At 38.0% G+C, this 21,509-nt stretch overlaps 6 protein-coding genes across 6 annotated transcripts; 4 read left to right on the forward strand and 2 right to left on the reverse strand.

Annotated features, from left to right (window-relative positions):
* Positions 1–19: 19 nt before the first annotated feature.
* KQ657_005077 (uncharacterized protein) lies at positions 20–451 on the forward strand (the record flags this gene model as incomplete). Its single annotated transcript, XM_043195721.1, has 2 exons — positions 20–54; positions 112–451. The coding sequence occupies 2 exons, from the start codon at positions 20–22 to the stop codon at positions 449–451; spliced, it is 375 nt and encodes a 124-aa protein (XP_043049426.1).
* A 75-nt stretch (positions 452–526) lies between these two features.
* Positions 527–2,428, reverse strand: KQ657_005078 (uncharacterized protein; the record flags this gene model as incomplete). The annotated part of the gene is made up of 1 exon (XM_043195722.1): positions 527–2,428. The coding sequence occupies one exon, from the start codon at positions 2,426–2,428 to the stop codon at positions 527–529; it is 1,902 nt and encodes a 633-aa protein (XP_043049427.1).
* Positions 2,429–2,776: 348 nt separating this feature from the next.
* Positions 2,777–5,050, forward strand: EXO84 (exocyst subunit; the record flags this gene model as incomplete). The annotated part of the gene is made up of 1 exon (XM_043195723.1): positions 2,777–5,050. The coding sequence occupies one exon, from the start codon at positions 2,777–2,779 to the stop codon at positions 5,048–5,050; it is 2,274 nt and encodes a 757-aa protein (XP_043049428.1).
* Positions 5,051–5,068: 18 nt separating this feature from the next.
* On the reverse strand, positions 5,069–6,895 carry KQ657_005080 (Qdr3p; the record flags this gene model as incomplete). Its single annotated transcript, XM_043195724.1, has 1 exon — positions 5,069–6,895. One exon carries the CDS (start codon positions 6,893–6,895, stop codon positions 5,069–5,071), a length of 1,827 nt encoding a protein of 608 aa, XP_043049429.1.
* Positions 6,896–7,305: 410 nt separating this feature from the next.
* KQ657_005081 (putative acyltransferase) lies at positions 7,306–8,845 on the forward strand (the record flags this gene model as incomplete). The annotated part of the gene is made up of 2 exons (XM_043195725.1): positions 7,306–7,311; positions 7,673–8,845. The coding sequence occupies 2 exons, from the start codon at positions 7,306–7,308 to the stop codon at positions 8,843–8,845; spliced, it is 1,179 nt and encodes a 392-aa protein (XP_043049430.1).
* Positions 8,846–10,050: 1,205 nt separating this feature from the next.
* Positions 10,051–21,432, forward strand: TRA1 (histone acetyltransferase; the record flags this gene model as incomplete). Its single annotated transcript, XM_043195726.1, has 2 exons — positions 10,051–10,055; positions 10,086–21,432. 2 exons carry the CDS (start codon positions 10,051–10,053, stop codon positions 21,430–21,432), a joined length of 11,352 nt encoding a protein of 3,783 aa, XP_043049431.1.
* Positions 21,433–21,509: the final 77 nt, after the last annotated feature.

Here is a 21,509-nt window from a genome sequence, read left to right on the forward strand (position 1 = left end):
ATCATCATACACAATCAATATGTCTTCGAAGAAGAGAGAAGATTTGGTTATTCCGTATGTGCTATGAAAATGATATCACCATTTCCATCATCTACTAACAATGTGTTCCAGTTACCATCATGTTCCCATTAAAACAAAGCCTGAAGCCAGTGCCATGATCGCCCAAACGTTACCAATGGCAGCTATGTTCATGAGAAACAAGTTATTATCTTGGTCGTCGCTATTCCTTGCCGTTCAAGCATATTTGAACGAACCTGTTTACAAGGTGAAATCCGAAAGTTCTGCTGACCAACCACCTTTACTAAGAATCGTGTTTGCTTTGGTTTCATTGGCTACATGCTATATAGATTTGATTATCCCATCTACTAGTGCTACTGCTAAGAAGGCCTCAAATCTTGCGTCCATGGTATCTGAAACTGTAAGCACCATTGCCAGTTCTGCTACTGAATAGTTTACACAATATTAAGAGTTTAAATAATAATAGTTTACATAATAATAATAATAATAATAATAATACAACGAACGATCATGGGTTGAACTCAAATATCAAACTAGTAGTGCCCATATACGAAACAGATAACTTGGTGCTAGTGAAATCCCATTTTAAATCACATATTCCTATGGCACTGGCAGTATCTGCCATTTCAGGTAACTGCAATTCATATATCCCAACACAATGAATGGTATTTCGAGTGGTTTTGGTATCAGCTGTGGTCGAAGTAAAGTAATGGTCGAATGAAATGTCCCATATGGTTACCCTTCCTAAACTATCACCAATTGCAAGCCATTTCCCATCTTTAGTGACAGCACAATTGAAAACAAGTATTTCTTTGGGAATATCACCATCTTCATGATCTTCTTCATCATAATGAAAGTTTTCATTAGTGGTAAACAATTTACTACTGATCAATGAGGAAGCGGTGTTAACATCCCATACATTAAGGATTCCGTCCATGGATACACTCAAAAGATGACGAGAGCTTAGCCATTTCAATTCCACCACGGGTGAACTATGAAGTATTAAGTCCGCGTCTTGTGAATGCGCTCCCCCACGTTGATTAAGAACTGTAGGGTCTGTAGAAGAATTGCTGGACCACACCTTAATGATATAATCATAATCAGAACATGAAGCCAATAGTTTTGAAATAGGGTTGAACTTGATCAAAGTGATGCTATTTTCATGTCCACTTAAGAGACCAATAGGTGATACCTCTATTTGTGGGAGTCCAAATATTGACAATTGAGTATTGGTGATACTAAAGATTCGTATGGTATTCTTTGAGGTTGATACGGAGAATTTGAAATCATCTAACCAACAAGCATCAATGCTGACTCCATTGGAAACGGCGCATGTTAGATGATGAATGACATTCAAATTGGTACCATCTCTGAGACAAACTTCTCCGTTCACGTCAATGGTCAAAAGATATTGACCATTATCATTCCAAATAAGTGAAGATATTAGTTTCAGAGCCTTATTATTAACGCTGCCATTATTAGCATTGGTATTAATATTATTATTAGTACCAGTATCTCCATTCTTAGGACCATCAGCTGGAGAAGTACTTGCGGTAGCACCACCACCAGTAGCAGCAGCAGTAGCAGCAGCATTACTAGTCGTAGTCGTTGTAGGCTCATCAATGGTATTAATAGCCAAGTTACGAAGCTTTCCGTCAGGCGACCATGCACGTAAATCACCAAAACCTCCACAAGTAACTAGAACGTTCCCATTAGGTGACCATGATACAATGTTGATCTCATTATTTCCACTTAATGCGCTTGAATGATTGAGTTTGACTGTTTCAGCAATCTCACCATCTTTAAAGGCACTAATGACTGCCAGAGAACTTTCTTGTCCATAAGCAAAAGCTTCAGATCCAGGATGCCAATCAGAACAAATACTCGAAGAAAATGATACTAATGGTTTTATATGTTTTGTTGTAAACGGAGTCTCAATTGTTGTAGGTACTGGGGGCTCCTCTGGTGGTGATGGTAATTCTTGCTTATTATTATTATTATTATCATTATTTATCGATGGTTCCTCATTCATCTCAACATCAACATCTTCTTCTGCATTACGGGAACCATTTTTCGCCTCTATAACCAGAAGAAACCTTTCATTTTCAGATTGTTCATTCTCTATATCATCTTGATATTGTTGATGCTGATGTTGTTCTAGTGCTCCTAATAAGGATAACATTTCCAGAGTAACCTCGTTCCCCGGTATTTTGGACTCTGTCATAGTATAAAGTATACCCCGTTGCACCAAATCAACCAAACATCCTGGCTTCACTTTGGTTACGGCTAAAGTTTGTTCGTAATTCAGACACTTCGACGCTTTATCCAAGGCAAAAGCTGCCAATTCATGGCCAGACTCTTGTAGATATCGCCAAATAAGGTAATTCAATTCAGTGCTTGTTAGTGACATAACGGAAGCACCACCACTGTCTGTCGTAATATGAACTATATTATTTACACCTCCACTTAACACAAGTTCTGATGGAACAAACGTACTTGTTTTCAGTAACAGTACTAAGATGGAATGAACCAACTTTTTCTACAGTTGTTTTGTGCAACATCTCAAAGGTCGTGGGATTATCATAAAATTAAAAGCATAATCGAACAAAACACTTGGTGACACCGGAAGCATACTAGGTGTATATTACACTAATACAGTCAATATACGAGATTGATCGAGACAATTACGAGAACCATATAGGGCAATTGAGACGGAGATTCAATAACACAACACTCGTAAACTTTGCGGCACCAAAATATGTTGGCAGTACCTTCCTCTACAGCACAACGACGGAAATCAAAGGCCGCATGGCAAGTATCCCAGTCAAACAACAACAACAACAACAAGAGCAACCCGTACGCGGACAACAAGTCAGTAGTTTCCTTTGGAGACGATGACGACGAGCCGGACTATCTTAGTGTCATGGGAGGTGGTCAAAGTCAGTACGGACAAAAGGCTGGTGGTGGGTATGCACCCAGTATTGTCTCCAAGAAGACCAATAGGAGAATGAGTATCCATATGTCTGCTATGTCACAAGCCAGAGGCAAAGGAGTCTTTGATGGATCTAATTTACCTCCTGTGCCCAATATTGCTATTGATGGGGCACTGATTGTATCAAACAATGATGTTGAACATCGGATTACTAGAGATTTGGCCAATGCCACAGCCACAGAGATAGATGATTATTATAGATCTTTGATTCAGCAAAGGAACTTGGTTGATCGTCAAATCAAGCTGAATATCAACCAGAATCAAAAAAATATATTGGAACTAATGAATGACTTGAAGGTAACTCAAGAGGAATTGATGCATGTGAGAGAAATCAAGGAAGAATTATACATTGTTCTTGATGAGTTTAAACAAGCAGCTGAAAGAAGAATCGAGTTAGAAAGTGAAGATAAAAACCTGACCCCACCACTTAGACATCTGGGTCTGGGTCTGGGTCTGGGTCAATTTCAAAGTCTTAAATTAATGACCAACAATAATAGCACTTCGTCCACAAGGAAAGATAGATCGTCAATCGTGGTACTTAAGAAAATTTGGGCCAACGAATTGAATTCGTTATTTAAACATGTTGAAGGAGCCTCTAAATTTGTTCAACCAATTCCTGGAAGACATGTGTTGGCTGAAAGTGGAAGATGGTTTGAAGTTAATATGGGTACTTGGAAACTGACAAAACCAACTCATATATTTGTGTTAAATGATTTACTTTTAATTGCAATTAAAAGGAATAATAAAGATGGGAAATCAAGATTGACGGCTGCACAATGCTGGCCATTACAAGATGTTAAGCTTATTGAGGTCCAATCTGACAAGGTTAGTAATAATAGTTCGCAAGCAAATGGTAAAGTATATTTGATTCAAATTAAATCAAATCAATCAAGTTATATTTACCAAACAGATAGAATTGACCATTATAGTAAAATAATGGAAGCATATCAAAAGGGTAAGGATGAATTAATTCAACAAGAACGAATTAATGAAACATCTCAAGCCGATGAAAATGAAGGTGCTAGACTGTTGCGTAAATCTTTAAGAAACTCTGGTGTTCTAGAAAGTCCTTCAAGAGAAGATATGGCTGGATCTCCTCGTTCAGGGTCTCCATCAACTCATGTCTTACAAGATATTTCAGCACGGGTTCATTCCCGTAATAGATCTTTAGAGTTGAACAATAGCTCTCCTTATGCTGACAATGATAAGAAATCAATAATTTTATTTGAATTGAAAAGAATTGATGAAAAGTTTGATGAAATTGATGTTGAATTGGCCCACAATAGATATAATGAATCAGTTGGGTTAATCAAATATATTGAGAATAAACTTAAATCGTTAGAAAAGGATATCAATATGTTACCTAAAGATTCACAAATTGTGGAAGAAATCAAATTATTGGTTGATGTGATTAATTTGAAACTTACTAGTCGTCATTTTCAAGTTCAACAATCTCTTGAATTTGATTTGGAACAACGTGTTGGAGTATTGAGTCCCCAAGAAGTGTATCAAATTATCGATTATTTCTTTGCCTTTGGAGAGTTACAAAAGGGGATTGAAACATATTTGGATTCAATGTCTACATATTTAGCTCAAACGATTTCTCGACTTGTTATAAGTGTTCAAGGATCCACAAAGGTTGATGTTGTTAACTATCTATCCAATTTGGTAATCATTAACGTTTGCATCATTAAAAGAACCATTGGAGTATATCGAGAATATTTTATTCCATTACTTAAAAGAGATAATGATCACCACCGCAATGACTCTAGTGGATTAATCAACTGGTGCGTCAATGAAGTCGGTAAACTTGTTGTTGCCATTAAGAGACATTTATATGGTACGTTATTAGTGGCAGGACCCATTGATCCCGATACAGGTGTTCAAAACTATGAAGTTAAAGAAAAGGATTTGTTTAATGAATTCTTAGAAATTGTTGTACAACAATTAAATGATTTGAAATATGAAGGTGTTAGTGTTGATTATAAATTTGATGATTTATTCAACATACAGGAGAAAGCCAATAATAGAAAGTATTAATTTATTAAGAACATTCTGTTACAACTTCTCGTATAACAGAGCCAATTTGGAATGATCTCTAAAGTACTGACCCTTCCATTTAACGATTAAAAGAAGTACGGATGAAACAAGCAAAATACCACTGAGAATACTAAATAGAACTCCCTGGCCAATTTTACTCAATATGGGCTCAACAACAAACGTTGCAACAGCAGCAAAGATTTGACGGATTAAATTGTTTAATGCAACACCAGTTGCACCTCTTCCTGGTAAGGTATCGACTAGATAAGTTACCATGGCACCAATTAGTAACATTGTTGCTGCACCGAAAAGAGCTGTGCCTATCAAAGGAATTGCCCAATGACAGCCATATTTAATAGTCCAACCAAAAATTAAACAAGCTGGCATGAACATAAAGATTGCTAATACCACATTCCAACTTAATCTTGATTCCGGATCTAATCTTCCATTATGAGTCTTAGCATAGTCTCTTAACAATCTATCGATCCATCTTCCTCCTAGAACTGAAGCAATAATATAAGTGATTGAATTGGGGATATACATTAGCCCAATTATAATGACCTTAAAATTATACGGTTCTCTAGCGTACGACCATGAAATGGCCATGTTCAAGAAATAAAGTGTCATGAATGAAATAGCTGAGTATGTAATAACCAATGCAACTGGAGGATGAGATAATAGAATAAGACTATGAGTTGGACGCACAAACAAATCATACAAGGTATGTTTGGTATTTTCCCATTTAGATGTATTTTGTCGTCCTTGTCGTTCCTCTAATCTCAGTTTTGTTCTTTGAAGGTCCTCTTGAAGAGCTTCAGCTGCCAATCTTCGAGAATATTGAGACATATTGGTTGATAATCTGGACAAAGAGGGCATTACTGGATCAATGATTGCCGATTCGTCAATATTAATCTGTTGTTGTAGTTGTTGCAGTGACTGCGTGTGAATATCTTGATCCTTTTCAAGAGCATCCTGTTGATTCCTTAATATTGAGACGTCTGGTTTCCTCAACGTTTCTGGTAATAAGAACAAGATACTAATGACATTAACACCGGAAACAATAGCCAACGACCATTGAGTAGCTCTCCAACCCCAGACTTGGCCAACAACCCCACCAATGATTGGAGCGCAAAATGGACCAAGGAGCGGTCCTAAATAGTAGAGACCCATGGCCCTACCCATTTCTTGTTGTATGAACAAATCACCAATGGTTCCAGCACCTACCGCTTGGACAGAAGCCGAACATCCACCTTGGAGAACTCTAAGACCTATTAATGCAGATATGGTTGGAGCAAAGGCTGCACCAACAGAGAATGCAAAGAATAATGTAAAGCTGACCAAATAAACCGTACGACGACCATAACGTTCCAGGAAACTGCTCCACCAAATAGGAAAGATCCCCAAAGATAATAAGTATATACCCACTGAAATATTGACCATGGTTTCATCGGTATGAAGATCCTTGACGATGTCATCGATTGCTGGTAACATGATTGAAGTCCCAAAGGGACCAGCAAGTGATGCAAAGGCTATAACCACTACAATGGTATATTTGACACTATTGGGGTATTCTCTAGCATCATCGTATTCTGGTAATAGAGTGATTTTTCCCAATAACCCTCTTCTATCTTTAATGGGTATTCTATGAGATTTAGTAGACTTTAAAGATCTTGAAGACGATGATGTGGTTCTACCAACTTGGTTATTGTTGAGTTGCAGCAGTGATTGGGTGTTATTGTCTTCTTGGTGTAAAGGTATGACGTTTTCTATCGGATAGTTAGACTCAATAGATTCGAGGGAAATGGAACCGTCGTCATTTTCATTGTGCTTATTGTGTTCAGACATGGTTCAACTGTAAACATAAGGAATTGTATATTGGTAGTTGGGATGGGTTAAGCTTTGGCTAGTTGACTTTCTTCTCCATATATAACGGAGCCGTTCCCGGGGTACAGGACACGACCTGTAGAGTCATAAGTCTTGTACCTGATGATCAGCGCGGTGCTATCAGTAAATACAAACGAGAGTGTAATGTAATTATTACGTAATGCTCGGAGTACGTGCACGCTACATTAAACGTTATGTTGTACACATAACCCCAATGGCTTATCCCCACACTCACGTGACAACGGGTTTAACGGTTTGATCTGAGATGAACTTCTCCCGTTCTACACACTAAAAAGTGATGTTGCCAACATCATCACACAACGTACCGGAAAGGATGTCAACTACGTAATAGCCAGTTTGTGAACACAAGTATGTATGTATACCTAGTATCTCCGTGAGCCGTTATTGTTGAGTCCCCAATTGGGAAGTCACATCTTAAACCAGGATCTATATACTGCATACAGCATGTGCATCGTATTCCTCATGCTCGGATATAAACTGGCGACAACCGGATGTAATTTCAACACTTGCCACCTCTATTTAGGGCACCCTTAGACACAACTACATAACAACCATTAACGTCTAGTGATTGTTAGTAATTGGGTGCTACACATGATAATGACCATCAAACACTCTATCCCCGTAGTGGTGATTCGGACAATTGTAATTGGAGTATACTTTGTATTGGGGGTTATCTGCTGCCGGTATACATTATGGATTAGTACAGCGCTCTTGAAGAACTATCCTGAATTGGCATATGTTCTAATGGGGAATTCCAAAACCAACTTTTTCCAATTGATAGCGTTTGTATCGAGTATCATCAATCCCTGTAAGATCTACATAACATGGGATGCTGAAACTATGCCATCATTGAATAGTTTTAAGATTGTGGATGGTCAACTACATCTGATTCTTAATCCCAATTCGGTATTTATATCCAATCATCAAATCTACACTGATTGGGTGTTCCTTTGGTTCATAAACTATTCCGCTGATATGAGTGATAAGGTGTTTATATTTTTGAAGGATTTATCCAAGATTCCTATTTTGGGTAGTGGGATGAAGGTGTTTAATTTCATATATTTATCACGGAAATGGGAAAAGGATAAGATTGTCATGACCAATAAATTATTGCATATTGATGCCAATGCTAGAGGATTAGGTCCAGATACGGGAGTAAAGAAATTACATTCGTTTACGTCGTCATCATCGTCGTCGTCATCATCGTCGTCGTCATCATCGTCGTTGTCGTCGTCGTCATCGTCTACACGTATAGTTAGTTGGCCTAAAGGGTTGAGACCTGAGAAACTGCTTCCTTACTCGTTCATCCTTTTCCCTGAGGGGACGGTGGTTTCCGAAAACACTAGAAATAGATCAGATACCTTTTGTAAGGGTAAGGGACTTGCACCCTTGAAACACGTATTGTTACCCCGTGCTCGGGGGTTAATGCATCTGCTTAGAATGTTAGATCAATCGATCCTGGTAGTATACGATGTTACTACTGGATACAGTGACTTGAAAGCAACTGAATGTGGTGAAGAAAAATATAGTTTAAAACGGTACTTTTTATTGGGCTACAGCCCTGCTTCGGTGCATTTTTATTTCCAACTGATAAACATTAAGGATATACCATTGGGAGACCTCAGTGTTGATATTGATGATCTACCATCTGAGGTGACTCAAGAATTTGAAAATTGGCTTTTTAAATTGTGGTACGAGAAAGATACCAGAATGGAACATTTCTTTAAGTATGGCACGTTTGAAGACAACAATACAAAAACGGTGGTAGCAGATTTCAAACTAAGAAAGTTTGTTGAAGGCTTTTATCCGTTCACAGCAGCTGCATTGACGTTGTTGCTTCTTCGTTTGGTGTTTGTATTTGTGGGTGGGTTTGTTTCAAACAAGCGATAGAATGAATTAATACTGTGACTAATGTGAAACATTGATGTAGTAGAAAATGTAGTATAAGAGGTGGATTATCTGCACACGATACTGTTATTACCTCTATTATCCAGTTTCTACTGCCACCCACCCATTTCCATTATGTTACTAGGTGCCCTTCTTAACATTCCTAGGTACTTCATTTGCGTGTTGCTCTTTATCACCGTATTCCTACAGGGGTTCCTCCTTATGGGATGCTCTAATACTGCAGGCACATATTCAAATGTATACCTTGCCCAATTCTCCTACAACCAAACATCTACATTATACCCTAATATCCAAGCTGCATATCGTCTGGCCAACTCATCAGCTCAGTTGGCCAACATGACGATTCGCGTAGGTTATCTTAGTGCGTGTGCGGGTTACGCAGATAACGATCACTACGTCTGTGCACCATATAATGACTTCAGCAGTTTATCTATGTTTGCCGGAGTCAAGTTTATACCCTCTAGTTCTTCACAGGATCAATTAGATTTGGTTAAGTTGGCTCAAAAGTATCACACGGCTACCCATCAAAATTTGCTTATATCTACATTGATATTGACCTTGATAGGGTTCTTCAATAATGTTTGGTGTGCAACAACAATTCTTCCTGGTCAGTTGGTAATGCGTAAACTTAACTGCGTGCTATTGTTTGGGAACGTCTTGGTTAGTGGACTTGGGTCGATGCTTCAGTCTCAAAGTTTGACTAGTGCTTCAAATCTTGTGGGACCAAGTTCACTTACTGTTGTTGACGTAAGCAGAGGTGGTAGGGCTCAGGCTATGACTTGGATAGGGTTTAGTTTCTTGAGTGTTTGTTTGGTTGGGAACGTGATTCTTCTTTATGTGTCGTTAAGGAAAAACAATAAGCCACCAGTTGTTTCAAAATAAAGGAATTAACATCTGTTATACGTTACATACATCATACATGCTCTTCACAGATTAAATACATACACAACAGGCAGCGAGCCTGCATGAACACGGTTACTTAATGTCTTACTTAATCTAGCTCTACCTTACTAGTTTCCCATTCCCACCAAAATTTTCAACCATTATATTTTTCAGAGTCGCGGTTTACTTCAACCATTTACGACACTAATATAATATATAAACACCAACACCTTCTTTCCTTACGCTACGACATTTGCAGTCATAGCCCGGGTCAGAGCCACAGTCAGCCAGACTGCCTAAGAACGATGTCGTACACGATACAACTAGATGCGTTTGTCAGTCGACTCAATGAATCGCCAGACGACTATAAACTGGCACATTCTGTGCTCTCTGAACTATTGGATATGATAGAGACATTCAATGGGGCAGCTGAATACAAGTATTTCCTTAAGAACTTGATCCCCTTATTCTTGGACCGATTACAGACAGTGCCAGTGAGTTTAGTCAACCAATCACCAGAACATAAGCTCCGGAACTCGATATTGGAGATCATCCATCGGTCGATCATGAATGAGATTTTACAACCGTATGCTGCAGACATTCTTGATTCGTTGATTAAAGTTTTGGTGGAAGAGAATGAAGAGAATGGGGTCCTTTGTATGAAGATCATCACAAGTTTACATAAAGCTTATAAACCTAACTTGGTTGATAAAGTTGGTCCATTTGTTGAGATCATCAATACTATTTATAAGAACATGCCTCAAGCCATAGAAGAGGTGTTTAGTGAAGATAATATGACAGGTACATCTGCTTCTGGTACTGCTCCAGCTGCCACCACTAATGAACGAGAATTATCTCCTCCTTCATTTAACGATGAAAACCCTTCGAAAACTTTGAATAAGGCCATGTTCTCCTTTAAGACGTTGGCAGAGTGTCCAATCACAATGGTTTCCTTATATTCTTCCTACAAAGTCTTGGTGTCGACTTCGTTACCAGAATTTCTTCCTAGAATCATTGATTTGCTTCAATTACAAGTTGAAGCCCAAAAATCATTTAGACAAGAACAGAAACAATTATCATCTCGGGTTTATTCCATTTCTCCTAAAATAAAAAATAGACAAGCCTATAGCGATTTCATTCTTGGTCAAGTGAAAGCAGCTTCGTTCTTAGCTTATGTGTTCATTAGAAACTTGGCTAACCAACATCTATCTCCCACACAAGCTCAAGATATCCCCGATGTGATTTTAAGATTACTTCAAGATTGTCCAGCAGAACTATCCGTTGCCAGAAAGGAACTTTTACATGCCACCAGACACATTTTGTCCACGTCCTTTAGAAGTCACTTCATTCCTAAAATTGATCTTTTATTTGATGAAAAGGTTCTTATTGGCGAAGGCCTAACTTCATACGAAACATTGAGACCTTTGGCTTATTCAACGGTTGCTGATTTCATACATAATGTTAGAAATGAACTTAGCCCAGAACAAATTTGGTCCACGGTAACAATATATTGCAGTCTACTTAAAGATGATTCGCTAGCTTTAACCGTGCAAATTATGAGTGCAAAATTACTTTTGAATTTGGTTGACAGAATCATGAAACTTCCAAATAAATTAGAAGGACGACAATTGTTTATGTTCATTATCGATGCTTATGCCATGAGATTCCAAAGTCTAAACAAGAAATACGACTACATTGTTGCTAAACATAAACAATTTGAAAAGAAGAAACAAGCTCGTGATATCGAAGGTCAAAAGGCTGTGCATAGATTCTCGTCAAGGAAGCTCATTCAAGATAAGGACAAATCTGCTGATGTTGAAATGAAGGAACGTACAGAAGACAAGAATGAAGATTCAGAAGTCAAGAATGAAGAAGACGAAAATAATGATGAAATTTACGTTAGCATGTTTAACTTGGATGAATATAGTCCTATCACCACGTTCCCTCAAAATTCGGATACTGATTTGTTAAAAGATGCCAGATATTTATTCAGAACTTTAATGACCTTTTTAAAATCTGTGATATTTGGTTTGAAGAATTGTAACCCTCCAGTTCCTCCTCAACTTACAGATAATCCCTTGACCGAAAAATGGAACGATACAGCCAGAATTACTTCATACGAAGAAGTCAACATCTTAAGATCTTTATTTAGAGGTGGTGTTAGTTGTCTCCGATTCTTTCTGGTTCGTCCAAAACCTGCTCCACCACTGGGTAAGGCAATTGACTTTTCAACTGGTGGACCAAGCTTATTAATAACTTCATCTAAAGAAGAGAAAGACTTAATGGAAATCTTTGCGACCGTTTTCATGAACATTGAACCTGCTGCTTTTAACGAAATTGTTCATGCTGAATTACCATTTTTATTCGAATCAATGTTGGATAATACTGCTTTGCTTCATTTACCTCAATTTTTTCTTGCCAGTGAAGTGACATCAGCTAATTTCTCCGGAATATTAATTAGTTTTTTACGGGCTCATTTAGAAGATTTGGGGAAACTGGACATTATCAAATCCAACATTTTAATTCGTTTATTCAAATTATGTTTAATGTCCGTTACCTTATTCCCCGCTCAAAATGAAGCGGTGATTCTTCCTCATTTGAATTATTTGGTATTGGAATCGTTAAAGCTTTCGACTAAATCAGAAGAACCCATTGTCTATTCTTATTTAGTACGAATCCTTTTCCGTTCCATTAGTAGTGGAAGATTTGAAAACTTATACAAGGAAATTATGCCTATCTTGCCGGTTTTGTTGGATACTTTGAACAAAATGATTGTTAATGCCAGAAGGTCCTATGAGAGAGATATTTATGTGGAATTATGCCTTACAATCCCAGTTAGACTCTCTGTTCTTGTTCCTCATTTGAATTACTTAACTCGTCCACTTGTTTATGCATTGAACGGTTCACAAGACTTGGTGAGTCAAGGTTTAAGAACTTTTGAATTATGTGTGGACAACTTGACTGCTGAATATTTTGATCCAATGATTGAACCGGTTCTTGACGAATTCATGGCAGCTCTTTGGAAGCACTTACAACCAATTCCTTATCATCATCAACATTCACATACAGCCATTCGGATTTTAGGGAAACTTGGTGGTAGAAACCATAAACATTTCAAACATATTGCCAACCTTAAAGCCGAAACCGAATTAAACCAAGAAGTTAAGGCCTTGTTTCTGATCTATGGACTAGATGGGAAGATTCCTGTTTCCATTACTCCAGGAGTCGAATCGGCCATTAAATTATTGGAAGACCCCAAGATTAAATTGCACTACCGGATTAGTGCATTTAAATATTTATCCAATATCATGAAGTTATTCATTGATACTACGGCCATTCCTCATGATTATTCCAACTACGTCACTCAATGTGTGGAGTATTTGAAAGTGGAAGGTGGTGGAGACGATGACGATTTTACACTGGAACTTGAACCTTCAGGAATTAAAGATATGGATAAATTAGATTTGCAACAGAAATTGTTTCAAAAACTTATGGAAATGTTATTTTTTTCTGTTTCCATTCCAGAACTTCAAAAGGAATCTTCGGAGCTAATCGACGGTGTTGCAAACCACTTTGTTATATCTCATGTTTCCAGCTCAGTTATTGATAAGATAAAGAAAGAGAGACCATTTTCAGTTAATGATAATGAAGGCAAAGCATATATCAATGATACGGCATTTTTCAATGCGTTGATCTTTGGCCTAAGTTCTTGGAACCCTGAAGTCCGAAGAAAAGGTTGTGACATTATAAAGTTGATTTTTAAAACTGCCAATACTTTATTTGGATCAGAAGAGAATGCCTTATATTCCCCATTTTTCAGAACATTGTTCTATAAGTTGACCCACTCATGTTATAATGAATTCTTTGGTGCCAAACTTGGGGGTATTTTGGGGTTGAAATGTATGTTTGAAGACATGAACATTCCATCTTCGTGGTTCTTTAAACGACAATTTGAATTGGTAAGGGCCATTGTGTTTACCATAAGAGATACTCCTAGTAATGCTGCATTTGAAGTGTGTGATATGGCAAAGGAATTGGTGTTGAAGGTATTGGGTGAATGTAACAAGGGTGTGACACAGGAAACCATTTTGGAAAAGCCTTTCCAAACTATCATTGGTGCCATTGTGTATGATTTAGCCAGTGCAAATCCATTGGTTAGAGAAGTTTCAAAGGAAGCGTTGACCACTTTAAGTGAAACAACTGGTGTTCCAATAGTTACCATGATGAGTCCTTGCAAACATTTACTTCTAACTCCTATATTTGTTAAGCCCTTGAGAGCTTTACCATTTCCCATGCAAATTGGTAATTTGGATGCTATAACGTTTTGTTTGAATCTTGAAAATACCTTTTTGACGTTTAATGAAGAACTTAATCGATTGTTATTGGAAGCTTTGGCATTGGTTGATGCGGATGATGAATCTTTAGCCAATGTTCATCGACTTTACGAATACAGAACCGCTCAACAGTTGATCCAGTTGAGAGTTGCATGTATCAAACTACTTGCATTGGCATTAACCCGACCAGACTTCTCCTTGGGATCATTAGCAGAGGCCAGAATTAGAATCTTGGGTGTATTCTTTAAGGCACTTTGTAATAAATCCACTGAGATTATCAATGCTGCTCATCAAGGTTTAAAAGCAAGCTTAAAAGAAAATGCAAAATTACCCAAAGAATTACTTCAAAATGGTCTTCGTCCAATGCTTATGAATTTATCTGATCATAAGAAATTGACCTTATCTGGTTTGGAAGCTTTAGCCAAACTTTTGGAATTATTAATTTCATATTTCAGAGTGGAAATTGGTAAGAAATTATTAGACCACTTAATGGCATGGGCTCAGGTGAATACCTTGAGTCAAATTTCAACCCAAGACTTGGAAAATAACCATACGGTTCAAATTGTGCTGTCCATTCTTAATATTTTCCATTTATTACCTCCCAAAGCCGATAGTTTTATGGAGAAAATCATCAATACTCTTCAATATTTGGAAGGAAATTTATATCGTCATCAAAGTTCACCATTTAGAGAACCAGTTTCGAAATATTTGAACCGTTTTGCTGATAACTGCTTGAGTTATTTCATGGACAACTACAATAATCGGAAATTGGGTAATATGTTGGCTTATATGTCTGGACTTGAGAATTGTCTTAACTTACGAACAGCAGCCAAATTAAAATTGGATACGATCTTTGATAAAGTGATCAATGAAACCGTGGATGAAGTCAAAGTCATTGAATTTGCTAATACGGTGGATTTATTTGAATCTTTAATTAAATATGATGATGAATGGTTTGATACACAAATTGATAAGTTGGAGAAATTGGAATCATTAATTCCAACAATTGAAACCATAAAGGAAAACGCTCCTTTGGTTACAGGGATCCATTTCCAAGCAGATCAATCGATTAACAAATTACAATCAATCATGATAAAATACTTGGAAAGAAACCCCAATGAAAAGGATTTATTATTCACCATAGTTGGGAGACTCTCCAAATCAAATATTGGAGTCCCCAGTAAGCTTGATGACTATATTTATAACTCCATTGTGACTTCAGATGATGTTCCACTAAGAGAAGCATATTTGGTCAAAAGTATCAGGGCCATCACCAATTCAGAAAACAGTTTGGCAACTAAGAACTATATAAGCAAGAAGGTGTGTCTTCCTATATTGCTATATGAGATTGTTAGGCATAAGAGTTTGGAAAGGTTTCTTAGGCATGATGATGACAATTCTACTCCAGAATGGCTCCAGTTATTCTATGAGAACGTATGGAAATCTACCAATGATATCATCACTGACCATTCGTCTGGGAAGTTGGATAGTTTAAGGTTTGAATTGTTGCAAATGACTGCGGTTCTTTTAAAATGGGTTCCGGAGTATCTTAGTGACTACCGGAAGGATATTATAAAGTTCAGTTGGAACTATATCAAGTTGGAAGATAGCATTTCTAAGCAAGTTGCTTATGTTACCACTGCTTATTTCATAGCAGCTTATGAGACTCCTTCCAAACTTGCTACTCAAGTGTTTGTGGCATTATTGCGGACCCACCAGTCGGATTCAAGGCATTTGGTTGAACAAGCATTGAACATTTTGGCTCCAGTAATGCCCAAAAGAATGGCTGAATCTGGATCTAACTCTATCAGTTGGTTGAAATGGCCTCGAAGAGTCATTTCAGAAGATGGGTTCAATGTAACTCAAGTCTTGAATGTCTATCATTTCATTGTCCAACATTCAGATATATTCTTTATTGCCAGAGAGCATTTTATTCCCAATATTATCACTGCTATGGGTAAATTGACTATTCTTGCCAATCCTGCTGTGGAAAACCAAGTCTTAGCCATTGAATTGGCAGAGTTAATCTTGAAATGGGCAAAGAGAGCCAAGCAAGAGCCAAATAGTAAAGGTGACGAAGAGATTCTTTTGCAAGCTGCCGAAGCAGAAAGCGACTTTACCACGTCTCCAGATTATAGTATTCCCTTTGGCCAAAGAGAAGCATGTGTTACCTTCTTAATAAGATATGTTTGTATCAGTCCTCAAAGAGCCTCTGAAAGTGAATTGGGACAGAAGGCGTTGGGAATCTTGAACGATCTATTGAGTGCTGATTTCTGGCCTGAAATCAACGTTAAGCTTTCATTCTTTGAAAAGTTTTTATTGCCTAATGACTTGAATAATAGCAATGGATTGGGGTATTGCCTAAATGCTTTGGAAGTGTTGGGAGTTGTTTTGGAATGGAAGAGTTATGATTGGATCTACTCCAATATTGGCTATTTGCAGAAGCTTTTAACGAAGTGTATTAAATCCGATAATCATGATATTCAGGAAGTGTTACAGCGAGTGTTGATGATTATTTTAAATGCCATAAGTTCCAAGAATCTTTCTGAGGAAGAAGAGGATGATGACACTCAAGCATTCATTCAATTGTTGGTGACTACTGTTTCTGAAGATTTACCTGAAACACCTTCAGTGGCCGCAGGGGTTGCCTTATCATGGACATTGGCCAATTCCAGACCTTCTACATTGAACTCTTTGCTTCCACTTCTTATGAAAACTTTCAGCAAGCTTTGTAAGGATCATATTGCAATTACTCATAATGGCATGCAATCCCTGACCCTGCTGGACAGTTCCTACAATTCTGAATTTGAAGCGAAGATGACCACCAAGTTATTGGAGAAGATCCTCAACTTGTGCTCCATGAGAATTAGTAGTCTTGGAGATCAAAGACGATACTTTTTGTCATTGCTTGCACAATTGATTGAACGGTCATTGGATAAAGATACCTTGGATAAAATCATCAAGATCGTTAAAGAATGGGTGTTTTCCAGAACCGACTTATTCCCTACCACAAAGGAGAAGGCTAGTATATTGGCCAAGATGATGGTATTTGAAATAAGAGGTGAACCAACGTTATCCAAAGAATTTTATCAGATCATTATTGATATCTTTGAAGATGACACTTTTAGTTGTACTGAACTTACTGTTCGTATGGAGCAACCATTCCTTGTGGGGACCAGATCTGCTTATGTTGATATTCGTCGTAAGCTCATGTCAATTTTGAATAACAGTTTGGAAAGAGATATTAGAAAGAGACTCTATTATGTTATCCGAGAACAGAATTGGGAATATTTGGCTGATTATCCATGGTTGAATCAAGCTATTCAATTACTTTTCGGTTCGTTTGAACAGAATTTTAAGCTTGAACTTGTGGATAGCGAGTTCAAATTAGCACCATTAACTGGGTATCCCTACGGTATTAAGCCAAAGAATAATAAGGATGAAGATAAAATGGAAATTGATAACGATAGTGATAACGATTTGATTAAATTGCTTGAAAAGCATAATGATTTTTTGACTTCGTTAGCTGTGAGTTCCAATGATTTGATTGAACCTTTGGTCGATATGTTTTATCAAAGCAGCAATGCCATTGACCGTACTTGGTCAGTTCTTTTACCTATTGCATTCAAGTCACTTTCCAGATCAGAGCATTTGGATTTCACTCGGTTCTTGGTGATCTTACTTTCCAAGGATTACCACATAAAACAAATCAACAGCAGACCCAATGTGATTCAATCATTGCTTGAAGGAATATCCAAATGTGATGAGCTTCAATTACCTCCATTTGCAGTTGAATGTCTAGCCTCCAATTTTGATGCCTGGTCTCAAGGTATTAATCTTTTAGAACACATTAGTGACCAATCTGTGAACGGGAATGCTGATATGCGTGCTGTGACTCAAGATGCCTTGGCCAAGTTGTATGCTCAATTGAAGGAAGACGATATGTTTTATGGATTATGGAGAAGAAGAGCTAAGTACCTGGAAACCATTGCTGCCTTATCATTTGAACAAATTGGTCTTTGGGATAGAGCTCAACAACTCTATGAAACTGCACAAATTAAAGCTCGTAGTGGGGCACTTCCCTATGGGGAATCTGAATACGCTTTATGGGAAGATAATTGGATTTTATGCGCTGAAAAGCTTCAACATTGGGACGTTTTAACTGAGCTTGCCAAACATGAAGGATTTTCTGATCTTTTACTTGAATGTGGTTGGAGAGTGGCAGATTGGAACACTGATAGAGAGACACTTGATCAAACAGTTAAGAACGTTATGGATGTTCCAACTCCTAGACGTCAAGTTTTTGAAACATTCCTCTGCTTACAAGGCTTTGGACAAGAGAAGGAAACTTTGCAAGATCTTTCTAAACTTTGTGACGATGGAATTCAACTTGCCTTACGTAAATGGCATGCTTTACCAAGCAGATTCACCGATGCTCATATCCCATTGTTGCACACCTTCCAACAATATGTTGAGTTTATGGAAGCAAGTCAAGTGTACTCCAGTTTGGCTGGCACTACAGTTAATAATTTGGATATGAAGTCTCAGGAGTTGAAGAGAGTATTACAAGTTTGGAGAGAACGGTTACCCAATATCTGGGACGATATCAATATTTGGAATGATTTGGTGACTTGGAGACAACATGCCTTCCAGGTGATTAATAAGGTCTATATGCCTTTCATTCCTATGCTTCAACAATCCAATGGAGGTAACGTTAACTCCTATGCTTATAGAGGATTCCATGAAATTGCCTGGGTCATCAACAGGTTTGCACATGTTGCTAGAAAGCATAACATGCCCGATGTATGTGTGAACCAACTATCAAGAATCTACCAATTGCCTAACATTGAGATCCAGGAAGCCTTTTTGAAGTTGAAGGAACAAGTGAAATGCCATTACCAAAATGCCAGTGAATTAAGTACTGGTTTAGATGTTATCAGCAGTACCAATATGGTCTTCTTTGCTACTCAACAGAAGGCTGAATTCTTTACGTTGAAGGGGATGTTTTTGAACAAGTTGAATCAAAAGGATGAAGCCAATAAGATGTTTGCAACTTCCGTTCAAATTGATCTTAATTTCCCTAAAGCTTGGGCTGAATGGGGTGTGTTTAATGATCGTAGATTTAAAGAAAATCCAAACGATATGGTTTATGCTAACAATGCCATTAGTTGTTACTTACAAGCTGCTGGGTTGTATAAAAATGGTAAAACTCGCAAACTTTTGGCTCGGATCTTATGGCTTATTAGTTTGGATGATGCTTCCGGACGTCTAGCACAAGCTTTTGATGATTTCAGAGGTGAAGTGTCTGTTTGGTATTGGATTACTTTTATCCCACAACTTTTGAATTCATTATCTCATAAGGAAGCCAGGTTAGCAAGGCAAGTGCTTATTAGAATTGCAAAGAGTTATCCTCAAGCATTACACTTTCAACTTCGTACTACTAAGGAAGAGTTTGCTGCTAAGCAGAGACAACTTGTGGAGTTATCTCACCAACAACAAAGAAATGCTACTGGAAAGGCTGATTCAAAGACAGCAACAACAACGACTTCTTCTTCTAATTCAACCGATACGAAATCCAATGGTGCACAAGCATCACCACAGTCCACAGAAACTAAAGACTCACCGCAACAAGGAACTACAAAAGATTCCACCACAAATGGTACCACTACTGAGAGTCCAAAGACTACGCCCAAACCTTCTGGAGTCGAGTCCAATCAAGAGGTTATCAAACAAGCATGGAAACACGTGGAAGAGATTATGGGTATTCTTAAGACAGCCTATCCATTGTTGGCCCTTTCATTGGAGTCTTTAGTGGATCAAATCAACCAAAGATTCAAGTGTACTGCTGATGAGGACGCATACAGACTTTGTATTGCGCTTTTGAATGATGGAGTTCAATATCTCAATCGTCTTGGGAACCCCAAGGACGATGCCAAGTTACCACCAATGACAGAAGCCAACATCACCAGATTTGCAGAGACTGTTTTACCCAAGCAAATTAGGGCTGAATTCGAACGAGATCTTGTAGTTGGCAAACCAAACTTGAAGACGTATATCACCAAGCTTCGGAAATGGAGAGATAGATTGGAAGATAAATTAGATAGACGGTTTTCAGAAGTGAACTTGGAGAACTTGTGTCCACATTTGAGTGAATTCCATCATCAAAAGTTTGAAGAGATTGAAGTTCCTGGACAGTATCTTTTGAATAAGGATAACAATTCTCATTTCATCAAGATTGAACGGTTCTTACCCACCATACAACTTGCCCGAGGATCCAGTGCTTGCTTTAAACGATTAAGAATTAGGGGTAACGATGGGTCTACTCATGTATTTGCCGTTCAATTCCCTGCTGCTAGACATTGTCGACGTGAAGAGAACTTATTTCAACTTTATCGTATTTTTAGTGATACGCTTAAGCGTAAGGTTGAAACCCGTCGTCGTCATATTCAATTTTCACTCCCCATAGCTGTTCCCCTTTCACCACACATTCGGATCATCAATGATGATGTCAAGAACATATCAATGCAAAAAATATATGAAGATTACTGTCGAAAGAATGGTAAGAGTCGTGATGAACCGTTCATATATACTGTTGATAAGCTTAGAGCAGCGTTTGACCCCAGATTACCCAAACCAGATATCATGAGTATTAGAGTGGAGATCTTGAGTGCTGTTCAATCGCTACTTGTACCCTCTACGGTGATGAAGAACTATTTCATGTCGTTGTACCCTAATTTTGAAGACTTTTGGTTATTCAGAAAGCAATTCACTTCTCAATATGCTTCCTTTATCTTCACTACTTATATGATGTGCGTTAACGGGAGACAACCCGCTAAGATCCACATTAATAGGGGTTCCGGTTCAGTGTTCACCTCGGAAATGTTACCCAGTAAAGTGGGTACCAAGAATATCTCATTAGACGGTTCGGGTGGTGCTAGACCAGCACCTTTATTCCATAACCCAGAACTTGTACCTTTCAGATTGACCCCCAACATTCAAAAGTTAATTGGAGAAGTGGGCATGGAGGGAGTCCTTTCTGTGCACTTGTTGTGTATTGGCCGGGCATTGACGGAACCTGAATCGGAATTGGAACAGTACTTGACGTTATTTGTTCGTGATGAAGCTTATTCATGGTGCACCCAACAAGACCCACCACGACCCATTCCTCAACCACAAGCACTAAAGGAGATTGTGCGGATGAATGTTGATCTTATTATCAAGAGAGTGTTACAAATGGGTCATGTATCTTCTGGTCCTTCTATTAGCACTCAGAATGTCTTGGAGTTGATCTCCCAAGCTGTAAGCCCAAGAAACTTGGCCTCTGCCGACACCTTATGGATGGCATATTTTTAGTACAAACGTACTCATATATATAGCTATATATATATTAAATACGCATTATACGCTTATAAATGTCTTATGTATACACT

The sequence above is a fragment of the Scheffersomyces spartinae genome (genome assembly GCF_019049425.1).
Source record: "Scheffersomyces spartinae strain ARV_011 chromosome Unknown scaffold_9, whole genome shotgun sequence".
NCBI classification, from domain to species: domain Eukaryota; kingdom Fungi; phylum Ascomycota; class Pichiomycetes; order Serinales; family Debaryomycetaceae; genus Lizanozyma; species Lizanozyma spartinae.